Source organism: Temnothorax longispinosus, chromosome 11 (genome assembly GCF_030848805.1).
Source record: "Temnothorax longispinosus isolate EJ_2023e chromosome 11, Tlon_JGU_v1, whole genome shotgun sequence".
NCBI lineage: Eukaryota > Metazoa > Arthropoda > Insecta > Hymenoptera > Formicidae > Temnothorax > Temnothorax longispinosus.
Window position 1 is genome coordinate 16,484,352 of NC_092368.1, and position 21,951 is coordinate 16,506,302.

The following is a 21,951-nucleotide window of genomic DNA, read 5'->3' on the forward strand; positions in this document are numbered from 1 at the left end:
TTTGTTGTACTTTCGCAAAACTAAGGGAAACATTTTTAAAATTTCAGATATCGCCGGTGGTTATTTGTGCTTTATCGTCAGCATTCTAGGGATCGGCGTTGTTACGGCGATAATCGGCGACATTGCCTCGTATTTCGGTTGCACTTTGGGTATCAAGGACTCTGTCACCGCGATTGTTTTTGTCGCCCTCGGTACCAGCATTCCTGGTAAGTATCCAAAAACGGGGGACAATTAATGTATTGGGAAAGAGGGTAATATTGAGTGAGAGAATAGAATTAGAAAAGCGATTAACATGTCTCCTACATTAGTTTATTTTTGTATTTCGCATTGATCGCGTTCCACTTATGACGTTCTGCTATATCACGGCAGGCTTTTAGGATTAAGCGAGGAGAGTAATGATAATTTATTGCACTTAGTCTTTGTGTCCAGGAATAATGGCTGCCGATGGCCTATGATCTTTCGTATACCGGGTGGAAGTTTTAATACGTGCCGCCATAAACTCGAATTAAATACACTATCTTCGTTTATACAGCATACAAGGAATTGCTTTTGTAAAATTACATTGTTAAAATTACAGTATTGTAAATGTGTCACGAAATTTATTGCAATGCGTCATAAAATTAAAGTAGCAACAGAAGATCCTTTTTCTTCGCCAGTGAGTAATAAAATAAACAAAATCCTTTACTTCGACCGAACTGGCAGTCTTTATTTAATAAGCAGAAGTTTTTAAATAAAGACTGCCAGTTCAGTCGAAGTAAAGGATTTTGTTTATTAAAGTAGCAACATTAAAATGTTCACCTTAGAAGACTTATGGCAACGTTGAAGTATAATATATTTATGTTAAAGAGATTATATACATACAGGAGGCCAGAAAATACACCAATCTTCTCTGCCCTCCTCTGAAATAAGGGGAATTAAATTTGATATACGGGGGGCGAGAAAATGATATATTACGGAACTTTATTCCATTTTTTTAAATATTCTACACTCCTAATGTTACTGTAACCGTGTTGGAATTTTCCATTTTTTTTGTTTGTATAAAACTCCTTCGCATTACTTTACGAGATTGTATTTCGTTGTTGTATTCTAATTAATATGTTTTATGTTAGACTTTTTTAAATACTTCAGATTCCACAATATTTCATATTTTTCTTGAACAAAAAAAAAAAGAGAGATAACTTTATTAAAAAATTCAGTTTTTAATAGTCTAATTGGTTGAAAGTTATTTATGTTTTATTGCATTAATAATTTTTTGGAAAAATCTGACAATGAGTATACACGTACATATTTACAAAAATTAGTAATATAAAAAATCTTCAGGAACAATTACGAACTGACCTTTTCTTTTGCTATTTTTATACGAAATTCACGACGAGGGCATTTAATAAATCACTTGAGTAGGCTTTTATCAAAAGCTATTAAAAGCGTAACGACAGCGGCGTCATTTCGAGTTTCTGGGTCAATATAGGTTACATTCCAAATTTACATCTAAAACAAAACACACACAAAACACGATTCGAAATTGATTATCCCAAATATGTTCATAAAATCTTACAGTGAATACAGTTACTCCGTTTTGATGCGAAAAAAAATAAGAGCTATCTTCGCCGTTCTTAGAGATATTTTATATCCGCAAACGGGTGCTGTTTCGGAATCGTTTGTACGTCTTTGTATGGCCGCTAGTTTCCTTTGTAGTTTTAAAGGGGTGATTGTACGGGAATTTCAAAATAAGATGAGTCGCATGGAAATATGCAATAAAAATCAGATTTTACGGTAAGAGTTATCTCCGCCGTTCTTAGAGATATTTTAAATTCGCAAACGGGTGCTGTTTCGGAATCGTTTGTACGTCTTTGTATGGCCGCTAGTTTCCTTTGTAGTTTTAAAGGAGTGATTGTACGGGAATTTCAAAATAAGATGAGTCGCATGGAAATATGCAATAAAAATCAGATTTTACGGTAAGAGTTATCTCCGCCGTTCTTAGAGATATTTTAAATCCGCAAACGGGTGCTGTTTCGGAATCGTTTGTACGTCTTTGTATGGCCGCTAGTTTCCTTTGTAGTTTTAAAGGGGTGATTGTACGGGAATTTCAAAATAAGATGAGTCGCATGGAAATATGCAATAAAAATCAGATTTTACGGTAAGAGTTATCTCCGCCGTTCTTAGAGATATTTTAAATCCGCAAACGGGTGCTGTTTCGGAATCGTTTGTACGTCTTTGTATGGCCGCTAGTTTCCTTTGTAGTTTTAAAGGGGTGATTGTACGGGAATTTCAAAATAAGATGAGTCGCATGGAAATATGCAATAAAAATCAGATTTTACGGTAAGAGTTATCTCCGCCGTTCTTAGAGATATTTTAAATCCGCAAACGGGTGCTGTTTCGGAATCGTTTGTACGTCTTTGTATGGCCGCTAGTTTCCTTTGTAGTTTTAAAGGGGTGATTGTACGGGAATTTCAAAATAAGATGAGTCGCATGGAAATATGCAATAAAAATCAGATTTTACGGTAAGAGTTATCTCCGCCGTTCTTAGAGATATTTTAAATCCGCAAACGGGTGCTGTTTCGGAATCGTTTGTACGTCTTTGTACGGCCGCTAGTTTCCTTTGTAGTTTTAAAGGGGTGATTGTACGGGAATTTCAAAATAAGATGAGTCGCATGGAAATATGCAATAAAAATCAGATTTTACGGTAAGAGTTATCTCCGCCGTTCTTAGAGATATTTTAAATCCGCAAACGGGTGCTGTTTCGGAATCGTTTGTACGTCTTTGTACGGCCGCTAGTTTCCTTTGTAGTTTTAAAGGGGTGATTGTACGGGAATTTTCAAAATAAGATGAGTCGCATAAAAATATGCAATAAAAATCAGATTTTACGCTAAAGGTGCCTTTTCATGCTGACGCTCGACGCTTGATTTGGGCGTCAAAACTGGTCACGTGACCAACTTCATCGATAAGAAGGCGAAATAGCATCAGATATGCGAGCGTCAAAACAAGCAATTGACTGAAACGAGCGTCAAGCGTCAAAGCTGAACACAGTTGAGCTTTTGCCATTTGACGCTGGAATTAAAAAGACTATCACGTGACCTATCACGTGATCAAGTTTGACGCCCAAATCGAGCGTCGAGCGTCAGCATGAAAAGGCACCTTTAACTACGGTGATTTTAATTGTATTATTATTTTAACTTGCATAGAGAGTAAAAATATTCTACTACTTCTTTGTTACGAATTTACGTTCTTTCAAATTTAAGTTTTAGCCAAAACATCAGTGGAAATATGTAGCATAATTTTATTTTTATTATACGCGGAATATAATTCCTTTATCAAAAACAGCTTTAATTAACATATATCTTATAGATATCTATTATTTTATATTCTAACACTTTAAAAAACTAATACGTTTCAGAAACATTTTTTTTATATTTTTGTTTAATTATTGTAAAATTTCTCATATGAATCATTGATTCTCTAATTTTCGTTATTACAGTCGTTGCTTTATATTACGATATCAATATAAATGTTTTCATACTTTTTCTTTTAAAAATATAATACAAATAATATTTTATATCATCACGGCTTTTTAAATTACATAAAAGAATACGCAATTCGAAATTATATTTGTCTTAAAAATACTGGCCCAGTCGCCACATCGACCGAATATTGACGAGATCTGCATAATGCACGGTTTCTTGGCTGGATTACTTAAAGGCCACTGTGCTCTCCTTCTGTGTCTCTTCCCTCTTAGAAACTTTACAAGAAACTTTCTTCTCCCAGGACCTCATCAATATTTATGCCGGAGGGTACCTCCGATGTCCCAAAGTACCGTTCACCGAGATCGGTTAGCCTATCTTTCTCTCCGTATCACCGGCAAAAAACCAAGAAAGGATTTATTTAGAATACTTATAAGGTGTCCCAGAATTTCACAGAACATGGTATCAAAATACATTCTGTATCGCGTTAAATCGCGCGTAGCAAAGTAGCGATGCAAACTGCAAATCTATACGAAGCCCGTATTTTACGTCAAATTAATATTATATATATAAATATATATGTATATCATTTCATTTAAACCTTTAAAAATTTATTTATTATTATTTTACTACTGGATAATGTCTTCGATATTTTGTTAATGCTGTTGAATATGAAATCTATAACTTAATAATCATTGTCCAATTGAAAGAAAGAAATTGTACGAATATCTACACTTATCGGCCATTGTCACGAATTCTACTTGTTTAAAGGTAGACTTGTGTGAAGGAGTTTGTTTGTTGATAGATATTATATAACAGTTTGTAAAGTTTATAATTATTAATTAATAATTAAGCGTAACTATTTTACTCATTAATTACTAAAATAATCATTAAGATAATTAATTACTGTTTCATGCTAATGCGAGACAAGATATCATTCACGGTGGATAAATTACTGAGCGTTACTACTGCTGTGACAGCCAGTAGTAAATACCAAAAGCATGCGTAACGTTAGGTATGCTGAGCACAAGCTTAGCATAAACAATCATCCTCGCTAATTCGGACTAATTAATTAGTGTATTGTCGGTACATACAATTGTAGAGAATAGTAGTGACGCAAAGTGAATAGAAGATGAGACATTACAGAGAATGCGTCTTACCGAGCACGTGCTTCGTTGTGACATACGTATAAATATAACCTTTATAGCAGCGTGTTTCATCAAAATCTCACTTGTCTCAATTAGTATAATTTTCAAGAAAATATTTTCTCAAACGTACATTTTTCCAACAAAAGTCTCTGAAGAATTTTCACCCACATCTGTGCCGATATATTAGATAATTTTGGAAACTGTCGTATTTACGCCGCGCGCGAATTTGGAGCGTACGTTTTTACCACGTTATTATTAAACACACATACGTGCTTTCACATATGTGCTCCGCATTACGGGATTTTCTTACCCTTGCTGTAACAACAACGACGTACAGCTCACCCTCTCGCGCTCAACTTCACGACCGAACTTACGCGCCTGCCATAAACTGCAGCAAACTGGTACAAGCCGCGTATGTACCAAGCAAACCGTTACCGCAAATCGCGTCCTGCAGCTCAACGGCTTTAAGTGCGGTTGACGATTTTTGATTCCCGACAGAATGCGTGCTAAAAACCTACTTTGTTACTTGCGTGGGTCATATACATGCGACGCTGGCGTGAAATATAGTTTTATCTCTACATAAGACCGCGAATGAAGCATTAAACTTGCGGAAGCATAAAAAAGGATAACGGCTAAATAAACCTTGGGCTCGCGGACCTTGACCGCTCAACGAGGAAATGTACTTTTAAGAATGGACTGAAAGAAAAGTATGAAAAATATTTTGATTTAACTGTTAATGTATCGTTGATAATGATTCGACTCAAAGAAGAGCCAAAACATGCGTATAATTACGTATTCTGTTGGTTAAAGATTGATATAACGTTAACTTAACGCACTATCAACCGTGTAGTACCCTCAAAGCCTTTTTTACTTGTTACTTCTTGAAAAACACAACATTGTGACTGTTAAAATTGTATACTTATTATTTATATAATTTTTAGGAAACTATAATAAATTTTCAATTTCTTTATATCTCCATATACGTAAAATATTTACCATCGCGTATTTCTTTTTTATCCTACATACTGAAAATGTACTAAAAAAGGTATCAAACCTTTTCACAAAAAATGGTGCAAAGTCCGCGATATAAAATTTGAAGCACATGATTTATTTTTCATTAAAAAAATCACTCTTTTTTATATATGTACTACCAGTTAGGAAATATCTTATAAATAATTCACCGATTATTTTATTAAAAATAAAAATAAATTACGCAAATAATCTAAAAAAGCGTTAAGAAAAAGGAATTGTACCTCTATAGTAGAAACATCCGAAATATTTTAAGCATTTCAAAAAATACTTTATATATGTTATATATTATGATATAGTTATGTTCAAATATAACGATATTCTAACAAATCTTGTTGTTCGTGCATGCACTGATAGTCCCGTGCACGTTGCTCATTAGAATAACAAAGACTCGGAATTATTTCAGACACGTTCGCGAGCAAAGTGGCCGCTTGCCAGGACAAGTATGCTGACGCGAGTGTGGGCAATGTGACTGGAAGTAACGCGGTAAACGTCTTCCTGGGAATCGGCGTCGCGTGGAGTATCGCCGCCATTTACCGTGCTTGCCACAACGAAGAGTTCCTCGTCAAACCTGGCAAGTAAGTAATAAAAGCAATTACGAACATTCGGTGTCATAAAAATGCAAGATTTACTAAACACCTGCATTCAAATCCAAGACGTGATGATTTTCACCATTTAAAACGTATGTTTTTCCTAAAGCACTTTCTGATACAACAGATAATAAAAAAAATTATTCTTTATTATATTATAGATTAATTCTTCATTATGTATTAATACATAAAATTTGGTGCATGGATCTGTGGAGATATCACTGAACATTTATTTCTCGTTAATTCTGTAATGAAAATTTGTATTTGTACGCGTATGTATGGAGATGCGTGTATTTATATTGCTTAAGTTAACAATAAAATTGGTTCTCAATTAGTAAGTTATAATCCGCAAGCGCGTTTTCGGCACACGGCTAGTTTGAGATCGTCGAAATCGGATATGGCGCGATGACACGGAACGAGATAACGTTACGTCAGATTAGGTAAAGCGTGACCTCGATAACCAACCATCATTCCCCATTTACGATCTCATTCGTGAAACTATTTCTAAGATATTTGATCGAAGCACACGGCGACGGCAACTTGGCTGACATCGCCCTCGCGAGACGACGACAGTTAACGCGACTGCCATTGTTCCGCTCGACGAAATTGCCATTAGTGAAATTTCGAAGAACCCGAGAGATAGACCGTTTATCCACATCAATAGACACTCCACGTGATATCGAAACGATCGGCACTGCCCCAGAATTCGTATAATACTATTAGCACGGAGAGAATGGCTTTCTACTTTTTTAAACATTTTGTACGCACTCGTTGTGAAAAACAATGCTGTTGTTAAAATATTAAAAACCTGTTAAAAAGTATCTATTTCATGGCGTACAATTTTTTACGCCACGACGCTGACACCGTATCCTATTTCACGAGGATTTCGACGAGTCGACCACTGGAGTGTTGTACGCGGCTTTGTATCGCATGATATTGGGCATTTTGTAACAAGAACATGATACAGTACCGTGTTGCATCATGTATACTTGTTGAAACGATTGAAATTCTAGGCTCAGTTTCTGAGAGTGCATTATACAGAGACGTTGTAGAGAGAGTGGAATTACAGAGCAGAGAGTGCATTACAGTTCTCTATTTTTAGATTAATAAGCAAGACAGATATTTGAGTGGTCTTCGTAAAAGAGTTGAACGCTCGATTTCATGGTCGCTCACTCGAATCGCGTCTCTCTCTATGCAAAAATCCCGAATGAAACTTTAACTGTCGCTTCCACATCGCCCAACTACATCCGGATGACTTTCTTTCATGAAACGCAGCCTGGCCTTCTCCGTCACCCTGTTCTGCAGCGAGGCTTGCTTCGTGATCGTGGTGCTGCTGGTGAGACGAGTGAAGTCGATCGGCGGTGAATTAGGCGGGCCTTTTATACCGAAGGTCATCACGTCCGTGTTCCTGTTCTCCCTCTGGCTGCTCTACCTCATCATGTCCACCCTTGAGGCCTACGGCGTGATCCAGGGTTTCTAAACCAAGGCCAATATGACGCCACATTACGTCGGCCTATCCACTGCTTATATCTTAGCTCTGGCGTCCGCCAAGGCACGTGCTCAACGAAACTATTGACCGGTGAGTAGCGAAAGATCTCTAATTTTTTAAACGTATTGCAGTTCGACTATTTGCAGTATACGTCAACATCATCCTGCTGTGTCATTTTTGGAAATTTAAAATTCACATTATCACATCTTGGGAATGTTATTTCGCTTTTACATGAATTTAATTACATTAATTAATTAATAATATTAATAATTAATTAATATTGAAGACTTATCACGGAAATGTTTCAAATTAAGATTAATTATAGTGAATTATTACTATTACAGACTTTTCATGTTCAATTTCGCACAACATCATCGACATTCAAGCTTCATGAATGTCACGCAAATTAAAAAGATGCTCATGTTTACATTATTTTACATTATTATTTTACAATTTAAATATTTTCTTTCTTTAAGTTCTTGAATGAGTCCAAAAGTTCTAGCCTTTTTCAAGAGATACCGTCTAGCAGTTTGTAATTACTGTAAGATATGCCTATGCATTACATAAGGTTGAGAAGATTAGCTGTCAAATGTGGATAAGAGTCTGATTCGATTATACTTTCATTATGAAAAGAGGGCTCTGCAATTACATTTCTTCATTTTTTTATGACTACTAATCTTTTATGATGGAGCTATATGAATATTATCCAGAACGTTATACCTATAACAAAAGATTATAGAAGCAGAATTAGATGATTAAGTCGAACGTTTTGTTTATATAAAAGAAATTAATTAAATATTAATTAAATAAATTAATAACCTTCTGATAAAAATGCAAGAATTTTTGCGCTCATTCGATACTTAATCCGTGTTTCTATCTTCCATTTCCATTCGATAATTATTATTCATTCCTAATTCATTATTTTTATTATATTTTAATCTGAGTAAATATGTCTTTTTCTAGCGTTGTTTTTTAAGCGATCCTCGATTTTGATTGCAGGACACAGATGCGGTATCGGGACGATACGATTTCGCGAAGAACAAACTCTAATTGTGCCGGGAACTCATATAAGTTCATCCTCTGAGACGATTAACAACGAACATGTTCGCGTGACGTACTAAATGAATATGTGTATGTATGTGTATGCATGTATAGGTATCTGAGAATATGGGTGTACTTGCGAGTGTGTCCAGGAAAAGAGAAGAAAGCGAATCGATGGAAGGAATTAAGGACAAACGAAGAAGGGGGGAAAAAACTAAGAAGAGAAGTGCGTGCGAGAGAAAAAGTGTGAGCTTGCCTTAAAATAATTCAAAGGGAGAAAGAATTAAGCGCGTTCTAGTCATGCCATTTCCCCGTAAAAAAGATTTGGCTGTTATCAAACAAAAAAAAAGAAAGAAAAGAAGAAAAAAGAAAAGAAAAAGGAGAGGAAAGATGAAAGCTATAGATAGTATACGTATGTACTGATCAGATCGCGGGTACACACACATATGTGTACATACTGTATTTATTTAATTCTAAGAAATACACAGGTTTCTATTTAATTGGTAATTGGTGGTAATTGGTAATTGGTAATTGGTGGTAATTTAGTAGCGGATTGTAATGCAATTCTTTTTTTGTTTCGCCGGAAAACAACGTCGGTAATTTTATATACGCGTATGTATTACCGAACGATACTTATTACTTTTATCGAGAGAATCTTTGATGTCGGATCGACTGTCGCGAGAGGATCTTAGCAGGAAGGAGAAAAAAGTGCGCAAACACCTGAGCAGAAATGAGCGAAAAACTGTTGACACTTGTTGTGCAGTATACCAGCCGTCATGTGTTTCATTCATTGCCGTTTTATAAATTTTTAAAAATTCATTTCCGATATTTTACACCAGGAATTATGAAATTACTAGGGTTCGCTAGAAAAAACGTTTTCCTTTATTGTATAATCTCTTTTTAATGTAATATATTTATTTTATATATATTAGATTTATACTATACGATTTCAACGAAACCAGAATAAAACCGTGCAACGTGCATCCAAAAGTTCGAAAAGAAAACTGCGATCGATCGGACATTGCATGACTGCGTCGAGTTGGTAATAGAATTGGAAAACATAGTGCATTTTTATCATTGCAATAATTACATAGCTAAAACGTGCATGATGACCACACGCTTATGAACTAGTCAAGTTTACTACTTTGACGCAACTGATAACTTTGGTTGCTACTGATGAGGGTTGCCGGACAAATCTTTTTATCTCCGCGTCTTTTTCAGATCTAGATAGTCGTTACCGCGTTATGAAATAGATAAATTGACGAATAATACAAATTAATAGGGATTTATTCCAAAGTGGCGTTGTTGATTGCATTTTTAATAAAATTTTTTATCAAAAAATTTCTTTTTTGATACAAATGCAATATATAGCAAAAGTTGAAATAATTTAAATTTCTAACTGGAGATAAGACATGGCACATTGCTAATGAAATCTAGAATCTTAGGCAATCCTATTGACGATCGATAAACGTCTCTCAGCGCGTTTATTGTGAAATACATTTATATTTTCACGTTAGATTGAATTTTTATACATTTTTAGCGCCAACTTTTTCTCATTATGAATCAGCATTGGCAAAATTTGTTGAACGCGTGTTATTCAAAAATTGACGTAGATAGATAATTTATAGAATGTTTATAAATGAGTACTAATTACGTCGATTCACAGATCGTTTATCATCACAGCTATTGGTCAAACACTTCATCAATTTTCTCCATCGCGGATCATTGGCTCTTGAAAATTGCAGTAACAATTAAGGTGTGCTTAATTAGGTAGCATACTGTTCATTTAATCTCAAAGTAGAACAGTGTATTAGATCCCATGAAATTGCATAGTAAGTGACATTATTAATTTTCTAAGCATATAAACGTAGGAAATAAAATTTTTGCGACAGATTCTGTTCTTCGGTTTTGGAAACTTGGATAATACGTAAATTACGTACACATCAAAAGGAACGTGATAAAAAGACGTTTTAATAAAAGACCGAAGCATGTGTAATATTATAAAATTTTTTTTATTTGTGTGATTAATTTCGCATGAACGCTATTCGAGAGATTTTTCGAGATCGTCGTCAATCAGTGCAGCACAAATCGTTAGCAGACTTGATAACCGTCTTACCAACAAGATCGCGTTATTGAATACCAGCAGAAACATATTTACCGTTAAGGGTAGTTATATGATAGATAGTGCGAGACAAACGCAAAATTATATTAGACTCACCTTCGCGAGTTGTATCGCGACCTTCGAACGTAAATTACATTTGCCTGAAAAGTTACAATGCGAAAAGTCAAAAGTCTTTTTTATGCACATTCTAATTTCAGAACACTTGAATTTTCGTCTAGGTAATTAATTTCGACATTTTTCTATAGATAAAAATACCAATATTTCGTTATAACGAACGTTTAGATGGAGAAGTGCGACTTTTCGCGGCTTGTTATTTTTGAAGAAGAAATGTAAAATGTCCTCAGCGAGTTTAAGAGTTTGACTATTGGTCCACACTGCCTTCGATCGAAGGTCGCACCTGACGCGAGGCAACGGTTATACAACAGTTATACGAAAACAGGCAGACTGTATCCCGATACACAACACACACACACACACACACACATTCGTTTAAACGGAATGATTCCCAATACGATATCGCTACAAAATTGCATTCTGAATTCGGAGTACGGAGTCAGCATATTGCGACCAGCATTGAATTTTACAATTTACCGTTGTTACAAGAATCTCCATATAATTATGGAGATTTTTAAAGTATGTCTAAATGGGCGTCCGCGCGTTCTTAACGATGTTCTATGAACATATAAATGCAGGGAAATGATCAACATGATTTGAATATTATTGTTAGCATTTTATAACCAGGTTTTGTAACGTTAGAGGAAAGAAATTGTTTCCATTCCCTCCCCTATCCCTTGACAATTCACCACGAATTTACTTGTTGTTGATGATCTCGAGACGAAGATTACGAGGATGGAAATTACACGATGTCGATTTAAAGACATTACATCTGAACGAACCCCTTACGGGCTGCTACGCAGCACTCGTGTACAAAGTCACTATACCCTTGTGATTTGTTACTTACGAATATCAACCTAGCTTAAAAGGGATGACTGCTGCTCAGTATTATGAAAGCGCGGAGATGTGAGCAATCAGACGTGCACACCCGTCGGGTCAGTTGCACTAATGATGATTGGTGTTAATCCTAGTTCTCGTACCCTGAGGGACTCTGCGTTATAAATATATGAGTAATCACGAAAGAAATAGAGCGAATCGTTACTTTCGGATTATTTAATTATTGTAAGCGTACTTCTGGCTCATTTGCTCGCGATAGGATTCTCTTATTCTCTCTTTCTGTCCCTCCTTTCATCCTCCTCCCTTCTCTTTTATGTCTTTTGCTTCCTCTCCTTCTATCTTCTCTTTTTGCTTTCCCTCTCTCTCTCTCTCTCTCTCTCTCCTTCCAGTCATATTGGATTATGACATCAAATAAAAGATTATATGTTGATTTTCTCGCAGTAGGTTATCGCACATAAATTGACATAACAACGTACTTATGTCGCGTGCCATATACACGTTACAAAAAACACATATTGCTCCGCAAACACTGTACGATTCATTGATGATATCGCTAATACGCTATGTTTAATGCGCTTACCTTATTTGTGCTTATTTATCTTATACAGATTTTAAGCGATATTAACTTTTTTATGTTTACCAGATGCAAAATGAGATAATGACTTATTTTTATTCTATGAATTAGTATAAGTAGTTAGCCTCTCGCTTGTCGATTATTTATTTTCCAAGGTTGCTTTAGTAAACATAGACTGGAAAGAAAGCCATATTTATTTCGAGATATAATCCAGAAAACAAATTTATATGATCTTTCAATTATGATATCATAACCCAACATGCCTAAACGTCCAACCGCTGATCTGTTAAAAAATTGACATTATTTAAAGAAAAACAGATTTTGTATTAATGAACTTGTGATTTTTATCCTGAAAAAATTGTTTTCGTTTGATCTGATATTTTAATATAGCTGATTGGCGTATTTTCGATGTCTACTGATACTAATTAAATAATTAATTAGATATTACATTCGAAATTGAAGATATTATAATACTGCTAAACTTCCATTAAAACGACGGTTTAATCTTATTATGTTAATCATATTTTCGCTCAATATTTTCTGCAGCAGTATGTTATATTAATTTATTTTTTATTATACAATATACGATTATTTGTACGTACTTATCATGCAAGAAAATTCTTTAACAAATATTTAAATGTATAACAAATTATTGATGCGTGTGCGGCATATCAAAGTTTTTGAGGTGCCTATATAAGACAATGTTTATTACAAAAGTTACTCATACATTGTGCATACAAAAACACTTAAATCAACAAATTAAATGTAGTCGTCGAAGTAATATGATTTAAATAATTTTTAATTTATTATTTACAAACAACTGCATGATTTTTAAATAATTTTTTATATTAAGATTACAATTATAAGAATAATTCAGGATTATAATTCAAAAATTAAGATAAATAATTGATGTGGACCGCAACATCACCAGAGTATTTTGAAAAATATTTTTGTTGATTGTTCAATGGCGGCGTTAAATCTCGCAGTTTTCTAGCTTAATGCTATCAATTATTTTTTCTCATTTTTACGTAGACAATTGCAATAATACAAATAATTATTTTATGTAGTTTCCTAAATTTTATTGGAAAAGGACATTTAATAATTTCTAGCAGTTGAACCCAGAATTGACGCCGTCATAATTATTAAACAAATTCGGCTGCAACGTTTTCAATTTTGCTTTTAAAGATTTTATTTGCTATATCAATATTATGTTTGGCGATTTCAGTTTAATAAATCTTTTGAAATTGTTAACGAATGCTTTCTTTTTTATGTTCCTACTGCAAATTTCCCTTAAGTACTTTTATTATTCCTGTTGACTTAAATCGATGGTATTGCGGTTGAATTTATGTTAATCGATTAGATAAGAAGAAATGTTTTACGGTATTGTTTGAAATGTTCTGTTTGTAATGAATAAAACGTTCAAAACAAAGTTAAGTTAAGTTCGCCGATTTTCAGCTTTAATACAATTATAAAATTACACCTAAGATAAACCTTACAAATAATAAATATATATATATATATATATGTATAGAAAACGCAGTTAAAAGAAGAAGATTCTTAAAAGAAAGAAGTAGGAATGTAGGAGAGAAAGAAAGGCAAATGAAAAAATGAGCAGGAGAAAGAGATAATATGTTTAATTTAGTTTCAAACAAAGATAATGAATTTAATGGCGCAAAAGAACTTACTCCGTCGTCTCAAAGTAAGTCAAACGTAGTTACATTAATTATAAAATTGTTTCAGTACGCTTAACTTATTCTTTACTGTGTGAGAAAAAAACTGACTGCTCTTGTTTTTAAATCTATCAAACACGGAATTAATCTAAAAAAAGAGAAATGTCTAACATAGCCACCTAGAAAAAAAAACAAACGCTTATAAAAGAAAATGAGGGTAACAGGCACATAGATATTTTATTAATCCGACAATTTGCGATGGTTGTATTATAAATATTTATGCGTACCAGTAGGACATGTACACAGAGGCACTCAATAGCAAAGCGTTCAAGTGATAAAATAATAAACGGGATTCCGAGCGTGTCACCGAACCTTCGTCGCTCGACTGCTCGACCGATCGAACGCTGTTCATGCGAGAAAGTTCCGGTTACGGCAGCCGTAATTAATCCATGAGTATAAAACTCGATGCAAAACGCGTGATTCGGATGACTAAGAGAGCATTCTGAATAATATGCGTCAGTAAAAACCGTCCGTTTTTTCTTGATCTATTTAAAGGTAGGTTGAAAAGTTTTATTGTTTTCGCAGTGATTGATCCCAGATAGAAATAAACCACCTCTTGTCTTGTTTTCTTAATTATGCATTACACGCTGGGCGAATTGTGGCTGTGGTTATATACGTGATACAAATATCAAAAAGTGAAAATCGTCACGCGCGTTATTTTTGCAATAAATTCTCCGTTCAACGTTTGAACTTGATTTTTTTATGTCGCTCGAGCCAGGAGGCGATCAAAAGCAAGTGAAGATAATCGAGTGTAATCAAAAGTGCTACACGTACCTCAGCGTTCGTACGCATTGAAGCGTCGCCGACGAAGATTCACCTTTGATGTGCGATCTCTCTATTTCCGTCTATTCCTCTAGCTTTCTACATATTCCTCTTGACTAACCGTTTATATCTATATCTATTTATCCGATCTTTTCTCTTCTGCCATCTATTTCAATCCCCGCCTACTCCCCTGCTCTTCTTCAGTCCACTATTTTCAAATATTTACTCCGAAAAACACCCATTCATGTATTCGGATTTATTGCATTCTCGTCCCGAACTCTCTCAAAGGATTCAAAACAAGAATGCAATAAATCCGAATACACGAACTGTTAAATGTAAAACCTTAAAGCCTAAAGCAGACCTTTTACAACTTTGCTATTCTGAATTCTTGCTTTACCCAATTGTCTGTATCCATGTATTAACGATCTTCTTGCATAATTGTATAACAGTTTCTTCAATTATATAGTTTAGTTTAATGTTTAGACACGGATTTATACAGATTCGATGTGGTCAAAGTGTTTGAACAGTTTGGAAAAATATTTAAACAAATCAAAACGGTTTTCATGGAGAACAGAACCGATAATTGAAAGATTCGATTGTTCAAAAAATTCTATACGAAGGAAAATTCGAATAAAAATAACATTTGTTCGAAACAGGAAAAATTAGATTTTATATGTTTCTTTCTTGCAATATTAAATCTTATTTTATTTTAAATGGAAGTTTGAATATATATTTATCTTTAGGCCAGAAAGTTTCAAAGGATCTAACTAATAACCACACAATCGAGCTTAATTTTATAATAAACAGTCTTCAATTTTGTGTCGACAAATCATGGGCAAATCTGTCAAATTTTATTAATTTTGCAACGAATAGGGGACAACGAAATATAACTAAATTTATAAAATATCTGATTATTGTCAGGAAATCATGAAGTAAATATATCAAATAAAGATCAAATTAATCTTTCAATTTCTATATTTTAAATTCTGTATTTTATAAAAGCTGTTTATTTTATAAAAGCCCGTTTCCATTAATATCATTAAAAATAACATTCGTTAATACATTTATCAACTCTTTTTCCTCAAAATTCATAAAAAATTGGATAAAATAATTTCTCTTAGTTTTAAATATTAAAATACCTTTAATTTTGACATAATTGCATTAAACGTTTATTGAGTAATATTGCTAACATTTGATAAATGCCATTGACTTAAATATCGACCCATAATTGAAATCCATTACGTATCCGCATTCTAGCGTACTTTTCCCTTCGTAAATTTCCGATCTGGGCCGATTGATAATGGGTCGTACGCGTTTATTGCGCAATAGCGCGCGTAGGTCTGGTTTAGACGGGTTGAATTGTAGGTATCTAAAGTATGTTTGACACGCTTAAAGCCACTAAAAAGAATTCTCGGTGAAATTCCGATGTCACTCGTCGTTTCAAAATAGGTGATTGAAATCGAATAGATTTCTTCGCTATAGATAAAGTACTCGAGAATTCGCAAAAACTGAACATATAAATATTTTACAAATGTTAAAGCTACGTCTCATTTAGAGAAAAGAATTTATGAAAATAATATTCTTTGGATTTTTTAATTATAAATGATTAAATATTAAATATCAAACTATGTGAATTAACCTTGCCGATCGCAAAGTTATTTATACGGACATATTGTGTGGTAGATCCGATAATTTTGACAATGCGACTTAAAAATCGTTCCTAACTGTTTTCTTGCAGCAAGAAAAAGTGCAAAAATTATTCCAATAACCAATAGTTTTGGAACTAATTGTAAGAGCACGGTAAAAAACATGGAATTTTTATATATAAAGATGTTTTTGTTCTTTAAATTTAATTACAAATTAAAGTTAAAATTGTATAATTCCACGAAAAATGAAGTGATTTTCCTCAATTATTTCGAAGATTTACATGTATGTATATGTATACATTTACATAACGTAATTGGTTAAACTATATTATGGTTTGCGTTATTTTCTCATGTAAACCACCAGGATTTTGCGGAATTACAGATAAGCGTTCGTATTAATTACTTTCAAACTTTCTATTAGTTACTACTTCCCCTTTTGCCGAGACAGAGAAGAAGGAAAAAGAAAAGGATGGGGATGGGATCTTATTATTTACATTTACCACTTGATTACGTGGCCATGTTTAGAGCGAATAGGCAAGTAAAAAATATATCTTGTGTCTCGCATGGTCATCCGTAAATGTAAATACTGACAGTGCAGCAAGAAGGAAAGTAATAATTAATAGAGAAAGTAACTTCGGAGGCCTGATTGTATATCAGTTTCCAATGCCTTATTCAAAACAGAAGACAGACTGTCATTACGCATGGCCAGCCCCCGTATTCGATATTTATAAGCACCGATTATCGACCGTCTATCGAGGATGTCAGTCCCAGCATTTTGAAAACAACGAATAAAATGACCGTGTATAAATAGGCCAGTAGACAAATACGCGCCGCTTTGATTGACAAATTGTTGGTTGTTTCATATTGTATGGTTTTTATACTCTTAGTTTTAATACGTTAGAAAATAGTTTAGTTGGAGATATGTAGGTACATGTTATTTATTTAAAAGTTGTACGCTGTAAAAGTTACAGCGTTATTATATTATAAACTTATATAATAATTATATATATTAAGATATATATGGCCGCCAAATAAAATTGACTTCTTGTTAAAAGTAAATAAGTTTTACACACACGAAATTATACATATACATACATTCACACTCACGTCCCACACACAAAATTAATTCTTTGTGAGGAGTTAAACTGGCCAATTTTACGAATTACATTCTGTCGCACAAGAGCGTATAAAAAGTCGTATAATTGAAAACAAAAGTTTTTACATGGATTAGAAGATTACCATGTACACTGTTATGCTATTACTTCAATATCAAATCGTGACAAACATATTATGTCATATTATCATATGTTGAAAATTTTATAAAAAGTATAGAAAAAAATAATAATAATTAATAACAATGGGAATTAGATTTTAGATAGATAGATAATAAACAGTTTCAAAATAATAGTGACATGAATATGTATCATTCACACGCTCTTGTGTGATAGATTGCGTAATAAATATAGAATTATAAACTATTTATACATATTAACTCTTATTGGATTTTAATCCCTGTTAAACTTTTTTTATTTCTGGCGTAATTAAAATCGGAATGATTTTAATTTATAAATTAAATGTTATCTTCGAGGATGATTTAATGAGTGATTAAATAATTTTCTATAAATAATTGACATAAGTAAACTAATAGATAATAATTTACTTTTTAATACTCAGTTGTAGATTAATTAACAGAATCTACATCAATAATTAGCTTTCGTGGAATCAAAATTGAATACGATATACGCATAACAAGGACCAGTAGAAACACAACAAAAACCAAAGTCTGACATAGAAGTTTAAGCAAATAAATTGTTTGCACTCTTTGCTATTATATATTATATAAATATAATTTTTTAAAAAATAGATAATGAGATAATAAGATCAATTCAAAATTTTAATAACCACAAATATTACATTTGCAACTATATGTTTTTAGCAGATAATAAAATTCACAAATGTCATTCTTTTAGTATTTATTTGTGGAGAAACGTCGTGTATGTAAAGTTATTACAATTTTTAAATAAGTTTTAAATAAATATTTTAAAATAATATTTTTAATAATTTTTCGCGCGGATAATTTTACGATACGTTATTATTTTAAGCACCAAGAGATTTTAACAGAGTAATTAAATAAAATAATATAGCAAAAATAAAGAAAGAAGAAATAAAGAAGTAATTGTTTATCTCGTGAATTAAATATAATATTATGTAATTAAATAATCATTCTTTTTTAGCTTATTTTATTAACCAGTGTATATGACTACAAGTATATATTATCAAAGAGTGAAAATGCAAAAAGTTGAAACATCGATAATTTAGGTGAAATATTTCACATGACTGATTAAAACTATCAATTTTCTTATTATATTATACACTATTATAGTTTTCCAATATAAACTAGTTTTCACTTTGGTCCAATTAATTAGTCATTTATATACGCAAAAAAGACCAACGACCGACAGACAAATTTCTCTATTCGGACCAAGAATTAATTGATGTATGATTGTGATTGCACGTGAACTGTTGAATGTCATTTTTGTCTAAAGCAGAATATAAAATTTTGCTTGCAAATTTCAAAATTAAATACAAAGCGAAAAGAAAACGTTTAATATAAATAAGTTCAACATTATTTAAAAATTCTTTAATAATATTACAAGATACTAAATAATGGATCTATTTTTAGATATTGTATCACATTATTATTTGTGATATTACAAGTTACATAAAAACATTTTTAGTTATCAAAGCAGGCGATTCACGATAAGTGCATCTCTTAGTTTCATCTTGCATCTCAACTTTCATGTATAAAGCAAAAGAAGCAGTAGATTTATCAAAAATAGGTGTCTATTCAAACAAGATATATTGAGGAAAATTAGAAAGTTTTTTTATAAGCATAATTTACAAGAATTGCAAGACTTTGTATAATTGTATTTTTTTTATCTCTTACTTTCGTACATATTATTATACTTGGGGCTGGCCGCACTGTTTTTAAATACCAAATTTTTCCTACGACAATTTCTGCACCTTACCAAAAAAATGTTAGTAAATTTTCTGCATATTCTTCCCTCTCTCCTTCCTTTCTCCGATTTCACTCTTCCCTTCTCTTGTAAACGAACACGTACACAAATACACACATCACATTAACACACACCACACATGACATCTAATGTGCATGTATGTATTCTATAAGTAATCTATATTCCATACTATCGTGTGGATACCTCATACTCTATGCTATTGTTCAATCTATCATCCTTACTGTCTTTACATGTCTCTAACGACGTAAACGATATTATTAGCGAGTAAAAATATTTATGACTATTGTTCTCTTGCGAAGGAAAAACGAAAGTTTCAGAAATAAAAATATGAAAGATTTAGAGCCAGAATGGACCAATATCATAATTTAAAAATTACGTTATTGTTAAAGTGTAAGTACTTCATTGGTACTAATACTTCATTAGCACTCTCCGGTACGAATGGTAATATTAATAGATATTATTAATAGGACTAACTAGTAGTAAACGTTGTAGCAATGTTGATACTAATAATTGATACTAGTACTTAACTGATAATTACTTTAAAAAGATTTACTTTGTTTCGGTTACAAACACATCACTATCGCTTTACTAGTAAAGTACTAGTACTTCTATTAATAAACAAACAAAATATTAATATCTTATTAATTTGTTATACTGTAGTACTGGCATTTTTTATACTGACATTTATATTTTTCTTTTATTTTCCATTACAATTTTACTAGCATGTTCTATTAAAAGTAGTAATGCATATGCATGGAACATGCATTTTGTTCACAAGGTAAATTCTTAAATAATATTTTTTTATTCTATGTCTATTATTCCAACTCTCTTTCTCTCTCTCTCTCTCTCTCCTCTCATCTCTCTCTCTCTCTCTCCTCTCTCTCCTCTCTCTCCTCTCTCTCCTCTCTCTCTCCCTCTCTCTCTCCCCTCTCTCCTCTCTCTCCCTCCTCTCTCTCTCTCCTCGCTCTCTCTCTCTCTCTCTCTCTCTCTCTCTCTCTCTCTCTCTCTCTCTCTTTCTCCCTTCCTCTTGCGAAGTTGCATTATGGTACTAGTATTTCACTAGTAATCATTAGAGTGCCAGGAGAGTTAAATGTCCTAAAAATCATGGATTTGGTCCAATTATGCTTTAAACTTTTCGTATATATTTACGAAGTCCATCTCATCGACGATCTTTATCTATCAAAGGATAAGAATAAATTATGTACAAGATAGTCGGTGTGTTCCTTAGAAAAAAAAACTGTTCTACAGACTAGGATTAAGAGATTAAACGGTGGTTCCATGAACAGTGAATACGTGCGATGTTTACCTACTCGTGCATCGTGCGTACATCGCTTCACTGTGAAACTGCTTTCAAAGTTTAATATAGCAAAGTGTTTTATAATGTGAGATAAACGAAGCTATCGTCCTAGATCACGAGTACCATAATTTACAATCGATATTAATGAATCACTGATACGAATCGTTTAATCTAATCTGATATAAATACTAAACAGTTTTCTGACGAAATTCAGAATTCTTTGTCTCGATTTAATAACATAATCGAGGCATTAATCTCCGGAAGAAAGCAATCTAAATTCGGAGGTATAATGCATTACGTGATTTAGGACGATTAATTCGAAATTAATTAACGGCTGCATCGGGCAGCGAGCGCGAATAACGCACGTTGTGAGTTTTATACCGTGTAAGCGCGAACATATACATACTGCTCGCCAGTAGACATACATACACGTGTATATATGTATTGTTATGTGTTATGTTATTGCCTAATAATTACGAAATAGAACGTTATGAGAATTATAATTCATATTCTTTCCTTTTCCTCCTCGCCAGAGATGTCTGTCCAAAAAAATTGTCCAAGAAGATTGGAAGTGAGCTTACACCCGCGCGTATTTTTCACGCTAAACTGCATCGTAATTTAATTGTCATCTGTTTATCGTATTGCATAGCGTTTACAAATAACAAAGTTACTAATTATTATCTTTGAAAAAAGAATCAGTCGAAGCATAATTTTGGAAAACAAACAAAAGCACGAAAATATGCGAAGTGTAAGTATTTTATCTATAGCAGCCACTTATGCAATTGCAGTCATGATTAAAAATAACTTTTTAATACTGTCAAAATTAGCAGTTTATATTGCAATATATTTATGCGTATATTCTTTATCCTGGTCCTGTTATTATGAATTACATCACTGTTTGTCATGATTTGACTATGCTTTTGAAACAATCGCGATAAATAAAAAAGGGTGTTATCAAAGATTATCACATCAATTATATCAGATTATCAATAAATCAGATTATTATCATTAAGAAGTTTTTTATGTCATTTTGTTTGATACACACAATTCGGTAATAACGTCACAGCTTTGATCTA

General features: G+C 33.0%; 1 protein-coding gene across 3 annotated transcripts in view; it reads left to right on the forward strand.

Annotated features, from left to right (window-relative positions):
• Calx (sodium/calcium exchanger Calx) overlaps positions 1–13,653 on the forward strand; it is a 64,346-nt gene extending 50,693 nt beyond the window's left edge. For all 3 annotated transcript variants that reach the window (XM_071792461.1, XM_071792463.1, XM_071792462.1), the window contains exons 6-9: positions 48–206; positions 6,042–6,213; positions 7,501–7,804; positions 8,714–13,653. In XM_071792461.1, the coding sequence (XP_071648562.1) occupies positions 48–206; positions 6,042–6,213; positions 7,501–7,705 (536 nt within the window). In that variant the 3' untranslated portion in view covers positions 7,706–7,804; positions 8,714–13,653. The remainder of the gene's footprint in view (positions 1–47; positions 207–6,041; positions 6,214–7,500; positions 7,805–8,713) is intronic.
• Positions 13,654–21,951: the final 8,298 nt, after the last annotated feature.